At 40.3% G+C, this 18849-nt stretch overlaps 1 protein-coding gene across 2 annotated transcripts in view; it reads left to right on the top strand.

Annotated features, from left to right (window-relative positions):
* dpy19l1l (dpy-19-like 1, like (H. sapiens)) overlaps positions 1–18849 on the top strand; it is a 127561-nt gene that overhangs the window by 18106 nt on the left and 90606 nt on the right. For both annotated transcript variants that reach the window (XM_063056854.1, XM_063056865.1), the window contains exons 7-12: positions 4508–4565; positions 9459–9550; positions 9660–9759; positions 13517–13594; positions 16919–17005; positions 18141–18203. In XM_063056854.1, coding sequence (XP_062912924.1) covers positions 4508–4565; positions 9459–9550; positions 9660–9759; positions 13517–13594; positions 16919–17005; positions 18141–18203 — 478 coding nt within the window. The remainder of the gene's footprint in view (positions 1–4507; positions 4566–9458; positions 9551–9659; positions 9760–13516; positions 13595–16918; positions 17006–18140; positions 18204–18849) is intronic.

Genomic DNA, 18849 nt, shown 5'->3' on the forward strand with positions numbered 1-18849 from the left:
AAGAAATTGTGTTACACCTGAAATCCTCCTCCTGTTCCCTCGACATTTTACCTACAACCTTTATTTTAAAAAAATGTTTTTAATTGCATGGTGCCAGACGTTCTGCAAATAATCTTCTATCAGCTTGCTTCCCAAAAGCATTGTAAACTGCAGTTATTAAGCCTCTTTTGAAAAAGAACAACCTAGATGCCTCAGTAATTAATAACTACAGGCCTATATCAAACGTACCACGTTTAAGTAAAATCATTGAAAAGGTTGCTTATCAGCAACTTAATAGCTTTTTGGCACTAAGCAACTGTATGAATGTTTTCTAGTCTGTATTTTGGCATCACCATAGCACTGAGAATATTCTGGTCAAGGTTTTAAATGACATCTGCTTAAACCATGATGATAAAATTTCAGTTTTCGTTTTACTGGATCTTAGTGCTACTTTTGACGCAGTTGACCATGGCATATTACTGGACAGACTGGACAACTGGGTGGGACTTTCCGGTACAGTACTTAAGTAGTTTAAATTGTACTTTCAGAACAGGGACTATTTTGTATCGACTGGAAGCTGCATATCTGACCAAACAAAAATGACGTGGAGTGTCTCAAGGGTCCATATTAGGGCCTCTTCTGTTTAACATGTATATGCTCCCTCTAGCTCAAATCATAGTAAGCAAAGAAAATCTTGTTGCTTATGACACTAATTATGCAGATGGCACTCAGATTTGTATAACAGTGTCATCAAGTGACTATGGCCCCATACAGTCACTAAAGAAACTGTACTGAACAAATCACTGATTGGATGAGCCAAAATTTCCTCCAGTGAAACGAAGAGAAGCTGAAATAATTGTTTTTGGTGCCAAAAAAGAACAATTAAAAGTCAGTGCTCACTTCGAATCCCTGTCAGTACAGACCCCAAACCAAGCCAGAAACCTTGGTGTTGTGATGGACTTCAACTTAAATTTTAACTGTCTCTTTAAGACAATTACAAAGGCAGCCTACTACCATCTTAAAAATATAGCGAGTTAAAGGGCTTATACCTCAGCAAGATCTCGAAAAACTTGTCCATGCATTTATTTTTGGTAGGCTTGGGTGCAGTAATGGTGTTTTCACGTCTCTATATATAAAAAAAAATTCCACAGACAGCTTCAGCTCATTGAACGCTTCTGCTAGAGTCTTCACTAAGACCAAGAAAATAGAACATGTCACTCCAGTTCTCAGATTGCTACACTGGCTTCCTGTCCATCAGAGGATTGAGTTTAAAATATTACTACTGGTTTATAAAGCACCTAATGGTCTGGGGCCAAAATACATCTCCAATCTCGTGCTGCGGTATGAACCTTCCCAAGCTCTCTAGGTCATCTAGGGTGGGTCTACTTACTGTCCTCAGGGTTAAAACTAAACATGGTGAAACAGCTTTTAGTTACTATTCTCCACATATCTGGAATAACCTTCCAGAGGATCTGAAGCCTGCCCCAAATTTAATCTCTTTTAAATTGATGCGTAAAACTTTTCTTTTTGCTGTAGCTTTTAATTAGAATCTCCTACACTGTAACTTCTATTTATCATATCATTTTTTGTGGGACTTTATTCTCATATATTGTCTAAAATTTAATGTTTGATTTTTATATCTTCTATGTAAAGCACTTTGAACTGCCTTGTGTTTGAAAAGTGCAACACAAATAAACTTGCTTGCTTTCCTTCTATTTGTATTGTAATTAAAGCAGTTTTATTCTTTAAGTTGCCTAATGATTTAATGTGTAGAGAGTTGAAGAATGAATTGTTTGATTGCAACACATAAAATTCTGGAGGAATTCAGCAAGTCAGACAGCATCTATGGAAACAAATAAACAATCTGCAGATTTTTTTCTCTTGTTTGTAATTCGTTTTGGCCTGAGACCTTTCTTCAAAATTTTAATGGGCTGGTTGGGAGCTAATGCATTCCACTGGAGGGCGCTCCTGTTGAGCAAACTCAGTCTTCAGGCATCTACTGATGATGTGGCTATTTTCATGTGTGCTTCCAGTTCATGGAAAGGTGATTTTTTTCCCCCAGTTACCTCCCTGCCCCTGCCTCTTTAAGGAACCTGTGTTCTCTTCTCTATGTGGCATTTAATAATTTTTACCCACATATGTATTGTACCCTCAGTTTGTCCATTTCTGTTGAGATTCAGAATGAGTTTTATTATCACTGACATGCTGTAAAATTTATTTGCATCAGTAGTACATTAAAAAAAATTACTGTAAGTGACAATAAGCCTATATAAAAATGGTGTACAAAGAGAGCAGAATAGTGAGGTAGTGTTCATTGGTTAATAGACCATTGATAAGTCTGACGGCAGAGAGGAAGAAGCTCTTCCTAAAAAGTTGAGTGTGTCTTCAGGCTCCTGTACCACCACCTTGATGATAGCAATGAGGAGAGGACATGTACTGGATGATGGGGTTCCTTAATGATGGATGCCACCTTTTTGAGGCATCACCTTCTGAGGATGTCCTCGATGCTAGGTGGGCTATTGCCCATGATGGAGCTGGCTGAGTTTACATCCATTTGCAGCTTTTTCCAATCCTGTGCATTGTGCCTCCATACCAGTAATGATGCAACTGGTCAGAATGCTGTCCATGTTATATCTGTAGCAATTTGCTGGAGTCTTAGGTGACATACTAAATCTCATGTTCCTAATGAAGTATAGTGAGGAAAACAGATGGTTCTATGTTTACAGATGAGTTGTTGGGATACATTAGGGGACCCAAGGTTGTGAAATTTTGATGAGTTGTACGTTGAAGTGGGGATGGGAAGGGGGCAAATGGGGAATTAAATGAGTATGGGGACTGGGTGGACACATAAATCAGAAAATTACTAACACAAAGGATAAACTAATATGGACAGCAATGACTGAATAGCTTGTGTCCCTGCCTTAATTTCTGTATGTTTGAGATCCTATTATATTGAACAACCACAAATCTAGTCATTACATATTTCCATATTTACCTGTGTTCTGCCCATCCATCCCTGTTTGCTAATTGGGTCACTTTATCTAGTTTTAAGACTTGTGTGAAGATCTGATCACATTTTAGGTTATATTTATGCAGAAATAGAGAAAATTCTAAAGGGTTCACTAACTTTCTAGCACCACTGTATATCCTTCATGATTTTATATAACTGTCAAATATCCCCTCAGTCTTTTATGTTCTATGGAATAAAGTCCAAACCTATTTAATCATTCTCTACAACACAGGTCTTCAAATCCTGGCAATGTAGATTTTCTCTGCACTTTTTCAATCTTATTTATATTTTTCCTATAGGTCGGTGACCAAAATTCCATACGATACTCCAAATAAGGCCTCACCAATGTCATATACAATTTCAACATTATATCCCAACTCCTGTACTCAGTACATTGATTTATGAAGGGCCAATGTGCCAAAAGCTTTCTTTATGACCCTATCTACCTATGATGCCACTTTCAAGAAATTATGGATCTGTATTCCCAGATTTCTCTGTTCTACCACACTCCTCAGTACCCTACTTTTCACTGTTAGACCTACCCTCACACTTGTCTGCATTAAATTCCATCTACCATTTCTCAACCCACTCTTCCAGCCAGTCCAGATCACACTGCAAGCTTTGATAGTCTTCCTCACTTACCACTACAGCCCCAGTCTTGGTGTCATCCGTAAATTTGATGATCCAGTTTCCAGATCGTTAATATAGATGACAAACAGCAATGGACCCCTGTGGCACAGTAGTAATCACAGGAATCAAGTCAGAGAGGCAACCATCTACAGCCCCCTGTCTGGCTCCTCAGACGTAATGAAAGCAGACTAAGCCTGTGACTATGGTAGCTCATGGAAAGTTTCCAATGGCTCCTATTCCTGCCAACTCTCAATCTTAAATGAAGCTAGCGGTTCAACTAATTTATATTTTTATATTGGCGGTATATAAAGGATGATCAACATAAAGTAAGTTTTCAACTCTGAATATATTTCCTCTCTAAGTGTTTTACACTGAACTACGTAATTTTTATGTATAGGTTTTATATTTGAATACTTAATTGTGTTTGGGGGACTATTTCTCTGTCTTAATTTATCAATGTTCCAATTACTGCCCTTTATAAACTACAGCCTGATACACCTATTTTATTGTATTTTGAGCCCAGCCCTGCAACTGTGTGGTTTAGCAATTTGCTGCTGCCAGTCACTCAATGTCACTGTACTCAAGGTGGACATTCCCAGGCACTATTCTCCCAGTGTCCTAGCCAACATTCATCACTTTCCAACTTAACCAAAGAAGAATATTCTTTGTTCTCACTTCTCATTGGATGTGGATTGCTGCTGAGACAGTAGTGGTAGGAACAAAAGTCCAGGAAGAAGTGAGCACAAGCAATGCTGACAGGTTGCATTTGTTGAAGAGAAAATGGCTCTGTATTAAGATAGTTAATGGGTATCAAACTGTGAAACTTTACTGAATATTGCAAAATGTTCTGAGAAATTAGATTGTAAACAATATTTTTTTCTTTTCCAGTGGGAGCAGGTTTGGTGGAATAATCACTGTAGCTTGCTTTTTTTTCAATCATGGTGAGGTAAGTGTGGAAGTTGTTTCTTTTGAATTTGTATTTATTTATGATACTAACATTTCAGTGTTTAGCTTCAGATTTGCTGTATTTGATCTTTTATACCCTGTGAGCTAGGGAATCATGGTTCAAGACAAGAGCTGCTTTACTGTTGGATAAACAATGTATGAAATTGAACATGGGGATCAGTAACACGCAAGCAACTAAACTCCTGTTGCAATGCAGGCATCAGTGAAGCCTTGAAGGTTTTGCTGAACGTTTCTTCATCACCCTGTTCCCACACTCCTCCATTCCCCTCAGTCTTTTTCCTACCTTGCCCACTGGGGCAGCAGTGACTCTCCAAGTTCCAGTGTGTCAGTCTGAAAGTTCACAGCTAATTTTCAAAAGAAGTCTTAACTGGCACTTTCTGAAGGTTATTGTATACATAGCAAATGAATATTGTTCATATCAAAGCATTTAAAATAGTATCTTGTTGACTATACAGATGGTGCAGATTTTAATTAAACTGTGACGTGAGAAGAGTATTCACCTTTTAAACGCTGTTCAACGATGAGATTGAAGTTCCTCATTGGTATAGAATATGCTGTTGTTATATGAGCGATTTTAAAAATCAGCATGTCAGGGGATAAAGCTTTCCATTAAATCTGAGGCTACAATCTACATTTTAACCTGTGAAACTCTGGTTAGGTTTTGAGAAATACACAGTGTATGATTATAATGGCTCTGTGCATCCAAATTTTGTTTACTAGGTATGATGACATCTAGGTTAGTAGGCAGCCGTCGATCCCAGGGTATTATGGGTTTATGCCTCTGGTGGACTGTGTCCTCTACAGGGTGCAAGCCTGGGTGGGAAGATTTGAAGAATTGGCTGTTGCCCATGCAGCGGGTTCTCCCTCTCCACATCACTGATGTAGTCCAAGGGAAGGGCAAGCACCGATACAGCTTGGCACCAGTGCTATCGCAGAGGTTGACAGAGTGAAGCTGTAAACAACATCAAACTGCTCCAGATTTCTTCCTTGGGGTTTACTCCTGAAGCCTTTCCCATGGGTGGGTATGGCCACAAGGCAGTGGAGGTTTAATATTAGAGTTTTCCTTCTCCTAGGCGGCCTGCCATCCAAGGCTGATGAGCCCCACTTGCCCGAAGCAACTGGTTTTGAGGTGCCAGTGGTCTGCCTTTGTCCCATCTCTTAGATAGAAACAGTTGAAACAGTTCCACTGGGCCTAGTAGCTAAGCCACACCTGAAGGCCAAGAGTTGGACTTGGTTGTCAGAGGCTGTTCGAAACACATGCCATTTGAAGCACTGCATAGCTTGTGGGTGCTTATCTTGGTGACAACCTTAGAAACCATCTATTACAGGAAGAATCAGCACCATCAGCACATCCTCTAAATGTTAGTGGATTAGAAATATTTGAAATGTGTTATTTTAAGGTTATAATTCATAAACCCAATGTCTGTAAGTGGTAGGTTGTAGTTGTAATTTTGTAAATCCCTCATTCAATCCCATACACTGATTTTGTGAACAATATATACCAATCTACCAGTGGAACAATGCTGCTGTTCTCTATAAAACCTGGTAACTGTGAGATTTAAAATGGAGGCTGAACTTAACATGAATAGTACAGTACAGGCCCTTTAGCCTATGATGTTGTATTGACCTTTTAATCTACTCTAAGCTCAATCTAATCCTTCTGTCCCACATAGTCCTCCATTTTTCTTTCATCCATGTGCCTATCTAAGAGTCTCTTAAATGTCCCTAGTGTATCTACCTCCATCACCCCTAGCAATGTGTTCCATGCATCAACCATTCTCTGTTTAAAAAAAACAACTGCTTCTTACGATCCCCCATACTTTCCTCCAATCATCTTAAAATTACGCCCCTTCATATTAGTCATTTCCACACTGGGAAAAAGGTATCTGGCTGTCCACTCTGTCTTTGCCTCTTGTCATCTTATATACCTCTATCAAATCAGTGCTCATCTTCCTTTGCTCCAGAGAGGAAAGCCCTAGCTCGCTCAGCATATCTTCATAAGACATGCTTTCTAATCCAGACAGCATCCTTATAAAACTTTGCAACACCTCTCTTAAAGTTTCCACATCCTTCCTATAATGAGGTGAACAGACTGAACACAATACTCCATGTGGTCTAAGCACAAATTTTTTTGAGCTGCAGCACTACCTTGTGGCTCTTGAACTCTTAATCCCCCAACTAATGAAGGCCAAAACACAATATGCCTTCTTAACCACCTTTTTAGCCTATGCAGCAACTTCGAGGAATCTATGGACATGGACCTCAAGAGTCCTCTGTTCGTTCGCACGGCTAAGAATCTTGCCATTAACTCTATACTCTGCCTTCAAATTTGACCTTCTAAACTGTACACACTTCTGGATTGAATTCTACCTGCTATTTCTCAGCCCAGCTCTGTATCCAAAAAATGTCCCATTGTAACAAAGGAAAACCATCTACACTATTCACAACACCACCAACCTTTATGTCACCTGCAAACTTACTAAACTGCCCTTTCACTTCCTCATCCAAGTCATTTATAAAAATCACAAACAGCAGGGATCCCACTGCAGAACACTACTGATCACTGACCTCCAAGTAGAAAACGTTCCATCTGCTATCACCTCTGACTTCTGTATGCAAGCCAATTCTGAATCCATGCAGCTAAGTTTTTCTAGAACCCACCCTACCATGGGGAGCCTTGTCAAATGCCTTATGAAAATCCTTATACACCAAATCACCTATTCTGCCTTCATCAATTTGTTTTGTCACTTCCTCAAAGAATTCAATCGCTAATGAGTCCCTCAGTCATGCTGACTATCCTTAATCAGACTGCTTCTCCAAATGCTCGTAGATCCTACCCTTGTGAATGCTTTCCATAGTTTGTCCACCACTGATGTTAAACTCACTAGTTCTTAATTCCCAGGATTATCGCTATTACCTTGCTTGAACAAAGGAATGACATTTGTCACTCTCCAGTCTTGTACTACTCCTGTAGCTAGTGAGGACTTAAAGATAATTGCCAAAGGCTCTGCAATCTCTTCCCTGGCTTTCTGTGGTAGCCTGGGGTATTTCCTACTAGTCCTGGGGACTTATTTGTCCTAATGTTTTTCAAAAGTTCCAGCACATCCTCCTCCTTAATGTTGACATGTTCCAACATATTAGCCTATACTATGCTGCCCTGACATTTATTAAAGTCCTTCTCAGTGGTGAATACTGAAGCAAAATACTCATTAAGGAACTCCCCTACCTCCTTCAACTGCAGTTTCATGTTTCCTCTTTTATCTCTGATCAGTCCTACACCTCACTCTAGTTATCCTCCTGTTCTTCACATACATGTAGGATGCCAAGGGGTTATCCTTAGTTCTTTGCTAAAGCCTTTTCATGTGCCCTTCTAGTTCGAAGGCCACCTTGTAACTCTTTGGGATCCTGTCTGATCCTTGCTTTCTAAACTTCTAAGCATTTTCCTTTCTTCCTCTTGACCAGAAGTTCCACATCACTTGTCAACTATAGTTCCTTCACCCTACCAAACTTTGCCTGTCTCAGTCAGACAAACCGACCCAGAATTATTTTAACGTGTTCTTGCTCTGAACCTTCCTGCATCATCTTGGGGGAATGTTCAGAGGAGCTAGCCACACTTTATCATTGTGTGAGCAACGATCAACATCAGGCTTTTTGGGAGCTAGACTTTTTTCTGTGTTTTCCATTGCCAACCCCATTTGAGAAATATTGACTTTTCCTGATACAAAACTCATTCATTATTGAATACGATTGTTTGTCAGATTTAATCATATTAATGTAACAATGCCACATGTTCTGGATGTTCTACAAATTAATTTTTTGACCATACAGATATTTAGCAACAGGAATGTTAACTTGGTTGTGGAGTGCGTCCATGCAAACAGTTATTGCATAGTGATGCCGTTTTGCCTGTACAAAATAACCAGAGTTTTGAAACTCATCTAAATCTTGGATCAGTGATTGGGAAATCATGGGTAACCACTTGGAGTGATGCCATCCTTCCTCAGCTTCGTACCTGCAATGAGGGGATTGATAACTGTGCTGCTTTCAGTCAGAATCTGGCTGTTGAGAATCTAGCTGTAGAGAATCTGGGCACACAGCAGGAGTAGTGGATCCCTGGATCTGTCACTACTGCAAAGCTGAGTCACTGTTACCCAGTGATTGGTGGAAGAGTTCTTCATTACCTTGAAATAGGAAGAGGAGTTTATGCTCATAGAGTGACTTTATCGTGCATACATACCTGACGTTCTCCTCCATACGTACCCATTGCATTGTATCATCTGAAAGGCATCATATAAAAACAATTTGCTGAGTCCTTGGATGATCCCCTGATATTTTGCAGCGTGGCTTGAAAGCACAACTTCCCTAGCTGTTGGCCGTGAGTAAGTATTTGCTTTTTCAACTTCACTGGTGCCCAAGTGAGAGCAGAGAAGATGTATGGATCTCTCTAACAGTGTTCCCAAGATCAAATACAGTATCTTCTATGTAATGGCCACTCTGGAGAGAAGAAAATTGGCAAGTAAAATTTACCAGGCTTAATAAAGGAGAGGGTCTGTATGTAAATTGTACAGTGGCAGTTTGTTTTAATTTTTTTGGTCCTTATTCTCTGGCATGTCTGTCTGCTCTTGGCAATTTGACTGCTCATTGAATAATTGAGCGTTCTCTCAACACTTTTCCTCTGAGTGATAAGTCACTAATGTCAACTGAATCACTTGGTAGAGTATCAGGAGGGGTGGGGTTGAGGCTACTGAGTACTGAGGTTGCAGTCCTTGTGCATGGGATGCAGCTGATAGTTTGATCGGTGAAATGGTTAGGCTGAAATAATATATTGGATTTACTTTACCAAGAATTTGTATAATGTGTGCTTTCATTACAGTGCACAAGAGTCATGTGGACCCCACCTCTCCGTGAGAGCTTCTCCTACCCCTTCCTAATTCTGCAGATGCTGCTTTTAACCCACATACTAAGGTACTAACCTCGGTCTCACTGGCTGAGAATTTCTCATGTTTATTGCTTGTGCAATGACAAGTGATTCCTCAATGAAAATATTTAATTTGTCTGTTCTTTTTCTGAACAGAAGCGTCTGTGTAGAGAAGAAGACCTTAGCTGCATTTTGTATTGCAAATATCCTCTTCTTGCTTCCATGGCAATTTGCACAGTTTGTGCTGCTCACACAGGTGAGAGATGTTGGTGACAATGAAGATTCTGTTTAGAGATTTAATATTAAACTGATTATAAAGTTGATGTGACTTAAAGAAGAAAGGTAGAAAGCAGGGAACAACAGGCCAGTTAGTTTAACAGCCATTGTTGGCAAGATGCTAGGATCATTAATCAGAGAGGAAATAATTAATCGTTTATGAAAGCTGAACATAGTTTACCTATAAACTCTTTTCTGGCTTCCAGCCAGCTGCAGGTGTGTATTATAACTGAGGTTTCGATGACAAACTCTGTCATCTTCTTCAGGGATGATGCCTGGGTATGTCTAGACCGGTGATATTTATATCCACGTAGTCAGTACCTCCTGATTGGTTAATCCTCATCCAGTCAGGTTTCTGCTCTCCCACCTTGTTTACAATCGAATTCTAGTTCTTACTTAAGGCAAGACCTTTGTTTTTGTTAAAATTCTTTTCCTTTAGTTTTATTTAAGTGGCTTCCTTTACCAGGCAGTTCCAAAAGCCATTGCCATGGCATAGTAGTTTAGTGCCGTCAAAGTCAACCCTATGGCCATTGTGAATGCACTGTTCTGCTACTGTCGATTTCTCCGGGTAACCCAAACAGATATACTTCCTGTGCTTCTCGATATGGGTTTCCACCATGCGTCCCATCTTCCCTAATGAGACTAAATAGTTTGGGCCTTTATTCTTTTATTCCTTGGAATTTAGTAAAATGAGGGGTGACCTTATTCAAACATTGAGGCTTTACATGGAGAGTTTGGAATGATTTTGCTAGTGGGAGTGTTTCAAGTATAACTACAGGACAAGAAGCTATCACTTAAAACTGAAGAAGGTAGAAATTCCTTCTGGCATTGGGTGGTGAATCTCTGGAATTTTCAGCCTTGGAGGATGATGGAAGCCGAATCATTAGAGTATTTAAAATGGAGGGGGGTAAATATTGTACCATGTAAAGCCTGTGTGTTTGAATAAGGTCACCCCTCATTCGACTAAACTTAAAGGAATAAGTAAATGAATTCTAAGGATAAATATTGATAGATCAAAGAATAGAAAGAGATGGAGAACTGACACAGAAGAGGAGCTGATGCCAGCATAGATTAACCATAAGCTTATTGAATGGTAGGGCAAGCTTGAAGGGCTGATGGTCTACTCTTAATATTTTCTTCTTCTTGTCACTTGCACATTCTTATCTATAGATCTTGGACGCATAATTCAGAACATAAATGTTGGAAGTTGCCTTCTGAGATAATTTTTTTAAGGAATTATCCTTCTATGCCTTTGTGCAATCTTCACACAACTTCATGGACAGTTGGTGTTATTTTGTGGTTGCCTATTTCTACTGTACTAGCTCTCATTAATTCTCTGAGTGTTTTTGTGCAGATTAATGGCTTGGGAGTAACACATTTAAGGCCACAGTTGTCGATGCTTTGCAGAATGTTCCCCTTCGATGATTAAAGATGTACTGTTTCTACTTGGTCTGACCACTGAGATTTATGAAGTGTGAGGCCTAATTTAATATGGTGGTGAATGTAATAGTCAATGTGAGTTGATGCACCATGCTTAGAGGATTATAATGCAAAGCAAAAAGGTTGATGTATCAACTTCTTGAACTAACACATCAGATGTGCCCTTGGTGATGTCTATGACTCTAGAGGGTACAAAGAGCTCTGTTGCATTGTTCTTGTGCTGAAATAATAATAGCATTTAGCTCTTGACATGCTCTAGTCCCTTAGTGGGAGCAAGGACCAAGGAATTAGTGAAAAGTGATGGTGTTGGTCTACATGTTGACTCAGAAGGATAGCATTGAGATTTTGTTTTCCCACCTCCTACCTGGGTCTTTCTTTCAATCTTTTGTTTTCATAAGACATAGGAGGAGAATTAGGCCATTTGGCCCATTGAGTCTGCTCTGCCATTCAATCATAGCTGATCATTTTTTCCCCTCTTCAGCCCTATTCCCTGGCCTTCTCCCCATAACCTTTGTTGCTGTGTCCTGTCAAGAACCTATCAAGCTCTGCCTTAAATACGCCCAATGACCTAGCCTCCACAGCAGTCTGTGGTAACAAATTTCATAAGTTCATCACCCACTGGCTAAAGAAATTTCTCTGCATCTTGGTTTTAAATAGAGGTCCCTCTATCCTGAGGCTGTACGCTCTTGTCCTAGACTCTCCTACCATGGGAAACATCCTTTCCACTTTTACTCTGTCTAGGTCTTTCAACATTCAAAAGGTTTCAATGGGATCCCCCCCTTATCCTTCTGAATTCCAGAGAATACAAACCCAGAGCCATCAAACGTTCCTCACACGATGACCCTTTTATTTCCGGAATCATCCGTGTGAACCTCCTCTGAGCCCTCTCCAATGCTAGCACATTTTTTCTTGTATGAGGAGCCCAAAATTGTTCACAAATCTCAAAATGAGGCCTCACCAGTGCCTTATAAATCCTCAGCATCACATCTCTGCTCTTGTGTTCTAGACTTCTTGGTTTTGCCTTCTTCACCACCTACTCAACCTGCAAGTTAACGTGTAGGGTGTTCTGCACAAGGACTTCCAAGTTCCTTTGCATTTCAGATTTTTAGATTTTCTTCTCATTTAGAAAACAGTCTGCACACTTATTTCTATTACCAAAGCGCATGATCATGCATTTTCCAACATTGTATTTCATTTGCCAATTTCTTGCCCATTCTTATGTACCCTTGGGTCTTTCAGCCTTTTGGGCACCCTCTCCCTTGTAATAGTACCTGCACTCACTTCTCTTCCTTCACACACTTCAACATCTGGCTCACTGCTAGTGTCTTCCACAGTGAAGACTGATGCAGAATACTCATTTCATTCATCTGCCATCTCCTTGTCCTCGTTATTATTTCTCCAGCCTCATTTTCTAGTGGTCCTATATCCACTCTCATCTCTCTTGTTTTTTTCATACTTGAAAAAACTTTTACTATTCACTTTGATATTGTTTGCTAGCTTGCTTTCATATTTCATCTCTTCCCTCCTAATGATTCTTTTAGTTGCTCTCTGTAGGTTTTTAAAAGCCTCCCATTCCTTTATCTTACTGCTAATTTTTGCTTTGTTGTATGTTCTCTCTTTTGATTTTACATGAGCTTTGACTTCCCTTGTCAGCCACAGTTGTACTATTTTTCCATTTGAGTGTTTCTTCATTTTTGGAATACATCTATCCTGTACCTTCCTCATTTTTCCTGGAAAGTTAAGGCATTGCTGCTGTACTGTCATCCCTGCCAGCATCTCCTTCCAAACACAAACAAGAGAAAATCTACAGATGCTGGCAATCCAAGCAATACATTCAAAATGCCAGAGGAACTCAGCCGGCCAGGCAACATCGATGGAAAAGAGTACAGTCAACATTTCAGGCTGAGATCCTTCAGCATGACTGGAGAAAAAAAGATGAGGAGTCCAAGTTAGAAGACGGGGAGAGGGGAGGGAGAAACACCAGGTGAGAGGTGAAACTGGGAGTGGTGAAGTGGAGAGCTGGGAAGTAAGAGATATAGGGTTGGGGAAGGGGGAATCTAATAGGAGAGGACAAAAGGCCTCTATCACTCAACATCCTCAGTCTCACCTATTTGATCTGAATTAATATTTCATGTGTGTGAAGTTAAAAAATAAAATTCATTCTTTTAAATGAATGCTTGGTCACAGAATTCTTTAAATTACATGGTAGTTCCTTAACACAACACTTTTTTTATATTGGTTCTTTTATAATTCTAATCAGGCTGTGATACTAAAGTTCTTTTTATTCTTCCCATCAGGTTGCTTCACTCTTTGCAACATACGTTTTGGGTTATATTGATGCCTGTAAGCTGCTGGACATTGTATATGCTCACATGGTAAAGTGAACTGTGTTCCCTGTTAATTTTATTATCCATTCATGCCCCTACAGAAATGCCGATCAGCCACTAGCTTGAACTGATGCAGTCTATGTGGAACACTACTCCTACAGTGTTGGTTCTTAGAGAGTTTCAGGATTTAGACCCAGAAATACTAGAGTTGCTGATATAGTTTCATAAGAGAGAGGTGCGTTGGAGGGGCTGCTGCAGGCGGTGGTGTTCTCATGCACCTATTGTCCTTGTTCTGTTTCATGGTAGGAGTCACTGGTTTGGGATGTGAAATAGCCTTAGCAAGTGCATATGGTATGGCTGCAGGCGCTGTGTGACTTTAGGTCACTACCACAAGTCACTGCCATAAAAGTTTAAAAAAATAAGGTGTTGTATAATTAAAAAAAAAAGGGCAGGACCGCACAGTAAATTGTAAAGTCTTGGAAAGTGTTGTAGAACAGGGAGACCTCGGAGTACAGGTGCATAGTTCCTTGAAAATACCAACATAGGTAAATCAGGTGGCAGAGAAAGTGTTTAGCTTGCTTGCGTACATCAGTAAGATTGGGACGTCATCTTACAGCTGTACAAGACATCTGTGATTCCACATAGAAAGAACTGCATACAGATCTGTTTGCCTGCAGAGGTGTTATTAAACTGAAGATGGTGCAAAAAAATGATCAAGGATGTTACTAGGACTGGAGAGCTTGAGCAGTAAGGAGAGATTGAATAGGCTAGGCCTTTTTCCCCTCGGAATACAGGAGTTTGAGGGGTGACCTTTTAGACATAAAATCATGAGGGGCATAGGTAAGGTGTATAGCCAAAATCTTTTTCCTGGACTAGAGGGCATAGGTTTAAACTTAGAGGGGAATGATTTAAAAGGGATCAAAGGGCCAGCCTTTTAACAGATGGTGGTGAATATATGAAATGAGCTGCCAGAGAAAATGGTAGAGGCGGACACAATTAAAATATTAAAAAGATATTTGTCAGGTGCATGGATAGGCAAGGTTTAGAGGGGCCAAACACAGGCAAACTGGACTAGCTCAGTTGGGAAATTGGTTGGCATGGGGCATGGGTAAGGTGAGCCGAAGAACAAGCTGATCTGAAGTTCCTGTGTTCAGCCCTTCTCCATGTTTCCTAAAGGTTAGTGTCATGTACATTGAAAACATACAGCATTTGTTTGAGTCAAATTGAATTAGCAAAGATGATTTTGGGCAGCCTACAAGTGTCTGATGGAATTATTTTGCTCTAATAGAGTGGATTGATGAAAGGAACGGAATGAAATGTTGGGCAATTTGCACTTGTATGTGTTGGGGTTTAGAAGAGTGAGATTGGACGTGATTGACATGTACAGGTTGCTGAGGAATCTTAAAAGATGGATGAGGAGAGGATCTAGGGATTAAATGCAATTGTTTAGAAGTAATGTGTTGCCCATTTAAAAGTCTTAGAAATTCTCTTCCTCAAAGAGTGGTGGAAACAAAGTTGGCTATGATTTTAAGGCAGGGGCAGATTTATTTTTGATGACCAAGAGAATCAGAATGGGACTAAAAGGTTACCATGTGATGACTACAGGTTGAGGTTATGATGAGATTGGTGGACAAAGAAATAGCAAACTGAATAAATATTTTGTGGAAGGCACCAACAGCATGCCACAAATTTGAGTATGTTAGTGGGCAGAAGTGAGTGTAGCTGCTATTACTAAGGAGAATGTACTTGGAAAGCTGCAAGGTTTGAAAGTGGATAAGTGACCTGGACCAGATAGATAATTTTGGTCAGTATGGGAAACCCAGACTCCAAATTCAGCACGTGATGGCTGGGTAGGTGAGCAACTAGTTGGTGCACTCCTGCTGTTTACACAGGGTTTTTGTGTGCTCGCGATACATGGCTTTGAGGTGCCCAGTACCATCCTAAGTGCTTCCTTGCGCAGTCATGGAGATTTCGAGGAGTGAGTGGAATTTGCATTTCTTCAGGGAATGTTTTGAGCACTGTCTGAAATCTTTCCCTCTGTCCCCTGGAAATATCTTCTCTTTCTATGAATGTGGTGTTGAGTATGTGCACAATGTTTCCTGCTCAGAAGAGCTGACTGAGTGTTATCATGGCTTCAGTTGTGGTCTGGGACCAGGTGGTTCATGTTGTTCCGGTGAAGTTGGATGACATTATGCAGATATAGATGGTAGAATATCTTCCAGTGCTTCAGATGGCCTCTGCAGAAAGTGCAGGGCTCAGAAGCATAATGGAGGGCAGGGGGTCAAGACCTGAGATCTGGCAGGGAACTCATGGTGTGCTGCACGATAGACTGTGAGTTCTATTGCCAAGTCTGAGGTCTTGAATTGCAAACACGCCCTTCCTCCATCAATCTAGCCAAATTGAGGGAATTCAAAGGCTTTGGTGAGGTTAAAGGAGGTCACATGTTGGGGTTGGTGCTGCTCCCCGCATTTTATTAGTGGTGGTGCACAGTGAAGATCAAGCCCATTGTGCTTTTGGATAGACAAAATCTGCAGAATGAATCATGGACTGACTGTTCGGCTACTGGGGGCAAAATGGCACAGAGGGATCAGGGTGTATATGCTCATGAATCCTTAAAGTTGGAGGGTACGTCAAGGGGTTGTTTTCAGAGCATTTAGGGTCCCAGTGTTCATTAACAGAAGTATAGAGTACTAAAGCAGGGAATTATGTAAATTTTATGAAGCACCTAGTTAGGACGTAATTGGGATATTGGTCTCTTGCTCTGGTCAGGAAGGATGCGAGGATGAAGAGCAGAATTAATGGAAAAATTTTAGCTTTGAAGATGAACTGGAGATAATGGGATTATGATCATTCTTCCCACCAGTGCACCACAACTACAGTGTAGTCCATCTACAAAGAGGATCTTTGGCATCTTCTACACTTGGGACCTGTAGCACTGAGTGAGAGGGTGAACTTTGCATGGGAACACCACCATTTACAAGTTCCCTTCTCAGTTAAGCTCCATAGTCATTTAGAAATATATCATGGTTTCATCTTTACCCAGTGTTTTTCAAGGGACCAATAGATAATCTACTGGCATACTCAATGGGTCAAGCAGCATCTGTGGTGGAGAAAAGAATTTTCAGTATTTCAGCCCTTCAGTTTGTAGCAATTATGAATGGATGCTTGGAAAAGAATAACCTAGTATGAGAAAGAACACTGAATGGCACTAGTGTGCTGGGAGCTGGCACAGACTCATTGGAATGAATGGTTTCTTGTGCTGTAACGGGAAAGGGACATAGCTATGTTTAATGGTGTCTGCAATGAGATGGTCAGAAGAGCAGAAGGGTAACATCTACTAATTACTCCTGTTTTTACTTTTGTTTTTCACAGATTTCCCTGTTGGTTTGTTTTGTGCTGATGTTCGGAAATGCCATGCTGTTAAGCTCCTATTACGCTGCCTCTCTGGCTGTTGTTTATGTAAGTAGATTGGACACAATAGGACTTAAATTATTATTCTGTTTTTGCTAGTGTTGTGAAATTGTGGTTTCTTTTGTTTCTCTGGGCTGAATGTATAACAGCTGTGTTATGATCAGAGGGTTGGTTTCTAGCCTCTATCACAGCCACAAAATCTGCAATGCCAACCAGCTCCTCTTTCCCACTTCGCCCTGCTCTCCATGAGAAGGCACTTGCTGCATTTTGAACAGTGTTTTGTTTGTGCCATGGACCAGCTTTGATTCTCATCTGGGATAGAAAGCAGAAGCCTTTCTACAACACACTGAGCGCAAGGAAACAAACAATACAACTAGAGAGTAGATTTGGTTCGTTTTTCAGCTCCCCTCTGTTTTTGGTTAGGTGAGAATAGCTCTGTCTACTCCAGTGCCCCTCCCATCTCTGGAGAGCATGTGGATTAACATGGTTATCAGTGCTTGCTCTGAACAGGTACCTAACTCAAGGTAGAGAATAGGTCTGGAAGTGCTTGATTCACTTGACTCAGTCTAAACCTCCATCTGAAGCCAAGGGAATAACAAAGAAACTAGTTTGAGAGGATCACTGGCAACCTTACTGTTCTAAGTCCAGCCTGTGTCCAGAAGTGAATGCAGACAAATAGAGATTGTAGGTGTGTTTTCATAGAACAGTATTAAACTGACAGGGCGTGTTGTAACCAAAATGCAATGCATCCAGTTAAAAACATTTATTTTGTGCCAGGATTTTTCACCTCAGTGGTTGGTGGTTTAAATAGAATTTATTCCTGCATGTGGGGGAGAAATAAATTAAAAATAGATAATAATTACCAATTTAGAAATAAAGGCAACTTTCATTTATAATGTATCTGGGTGATGGGTGAAGGTCAATGGGGAGGTCGATCTGACAGAAGAGACTGTGCTGAGTAAACTTAAGTTGTACAGACTTGAGTTTAAAATGTGTTGGTTGAGGGGGGTGGAATTTGGGTGAAATGAAAAGTATGCCAGTATTAAACAATAGAAAAGCATAAATTATGAATAAATGATCAATTTACCAGATATTTCTAAATAATCCCACTCATTCTGTATTAAAATTAGCATATAGTATTCAGTAACCAATACCTGAGGATTATCTTTTTCCTTTAATTTAGGGAATGGTTGCCTTGAAATCGCATATTTCACAATTTTTGCCGCGACATCTTCTGGGTTCATGGGTAGGTTGTTCTCTATTTACAGCTATGTGTGATTTAATATTATAAAATGCATTATTGTGTAGCTATATAATTTACACATTCTCAAACCTCAGCTCCTTGTACGCTCTTCAGAACCTGTTTGTTTTAATGTTGTTGGTTTCTGCGTAGACTATAGGAATTGAATTCTCTACACTTCTTAATCTCAGTACCAAGTAGTTCACAAAGCCTTTGGGACTGTACTTCCTAGTGAACATGCCCCACATGTAACTGGGATAGAACTGATACCAGGTTTTCATGAGCTAGACTATTGGTTATTAGTTCTGCTTAATAATTGGATAAATAAGGGTTGTTCATGCCAATGTGCATACAGCACAACTTGGGATATTTATCCTAGGTCAGGCTAACTGGCCTATAATTTCCTTCTTTCTGCCTCCCTCCCTTAGAGTGGACTGATATTTGCAATTTTTCAGTCTTCTGCAACCATTCCAGGATCTAGTGATTCTTGAAAGGTTGCTACTAGTGCTTCCACAATCTCTTCAGCTAGTTATTTTGGAACCCTGAGGTGTAGTCCATCTGGTCCAGGTCATGTATCCACCTTCAGACCTTTCAGCTTCTCAAGCACCTTCTCCTTATTAATAGCAACTGCACTCACTTCTGCTCACAGACA

The sequence above is a fragment of the Mobula hypostoma genome, chromosome 1 (genome assembly GCF_963921235.1).
Source record: "Mobula hypostoma chromosome 1, sMobHyp1.1, whole genome shotgun sequence".
NCBI classification, from domain to species: domain Eukaryota; kingdom Metazoa; phylum Chordata; class Chondrichthyes; order Myliobatiformes; family Myliobatidae; genus Mobula; species Mobula hypostoma.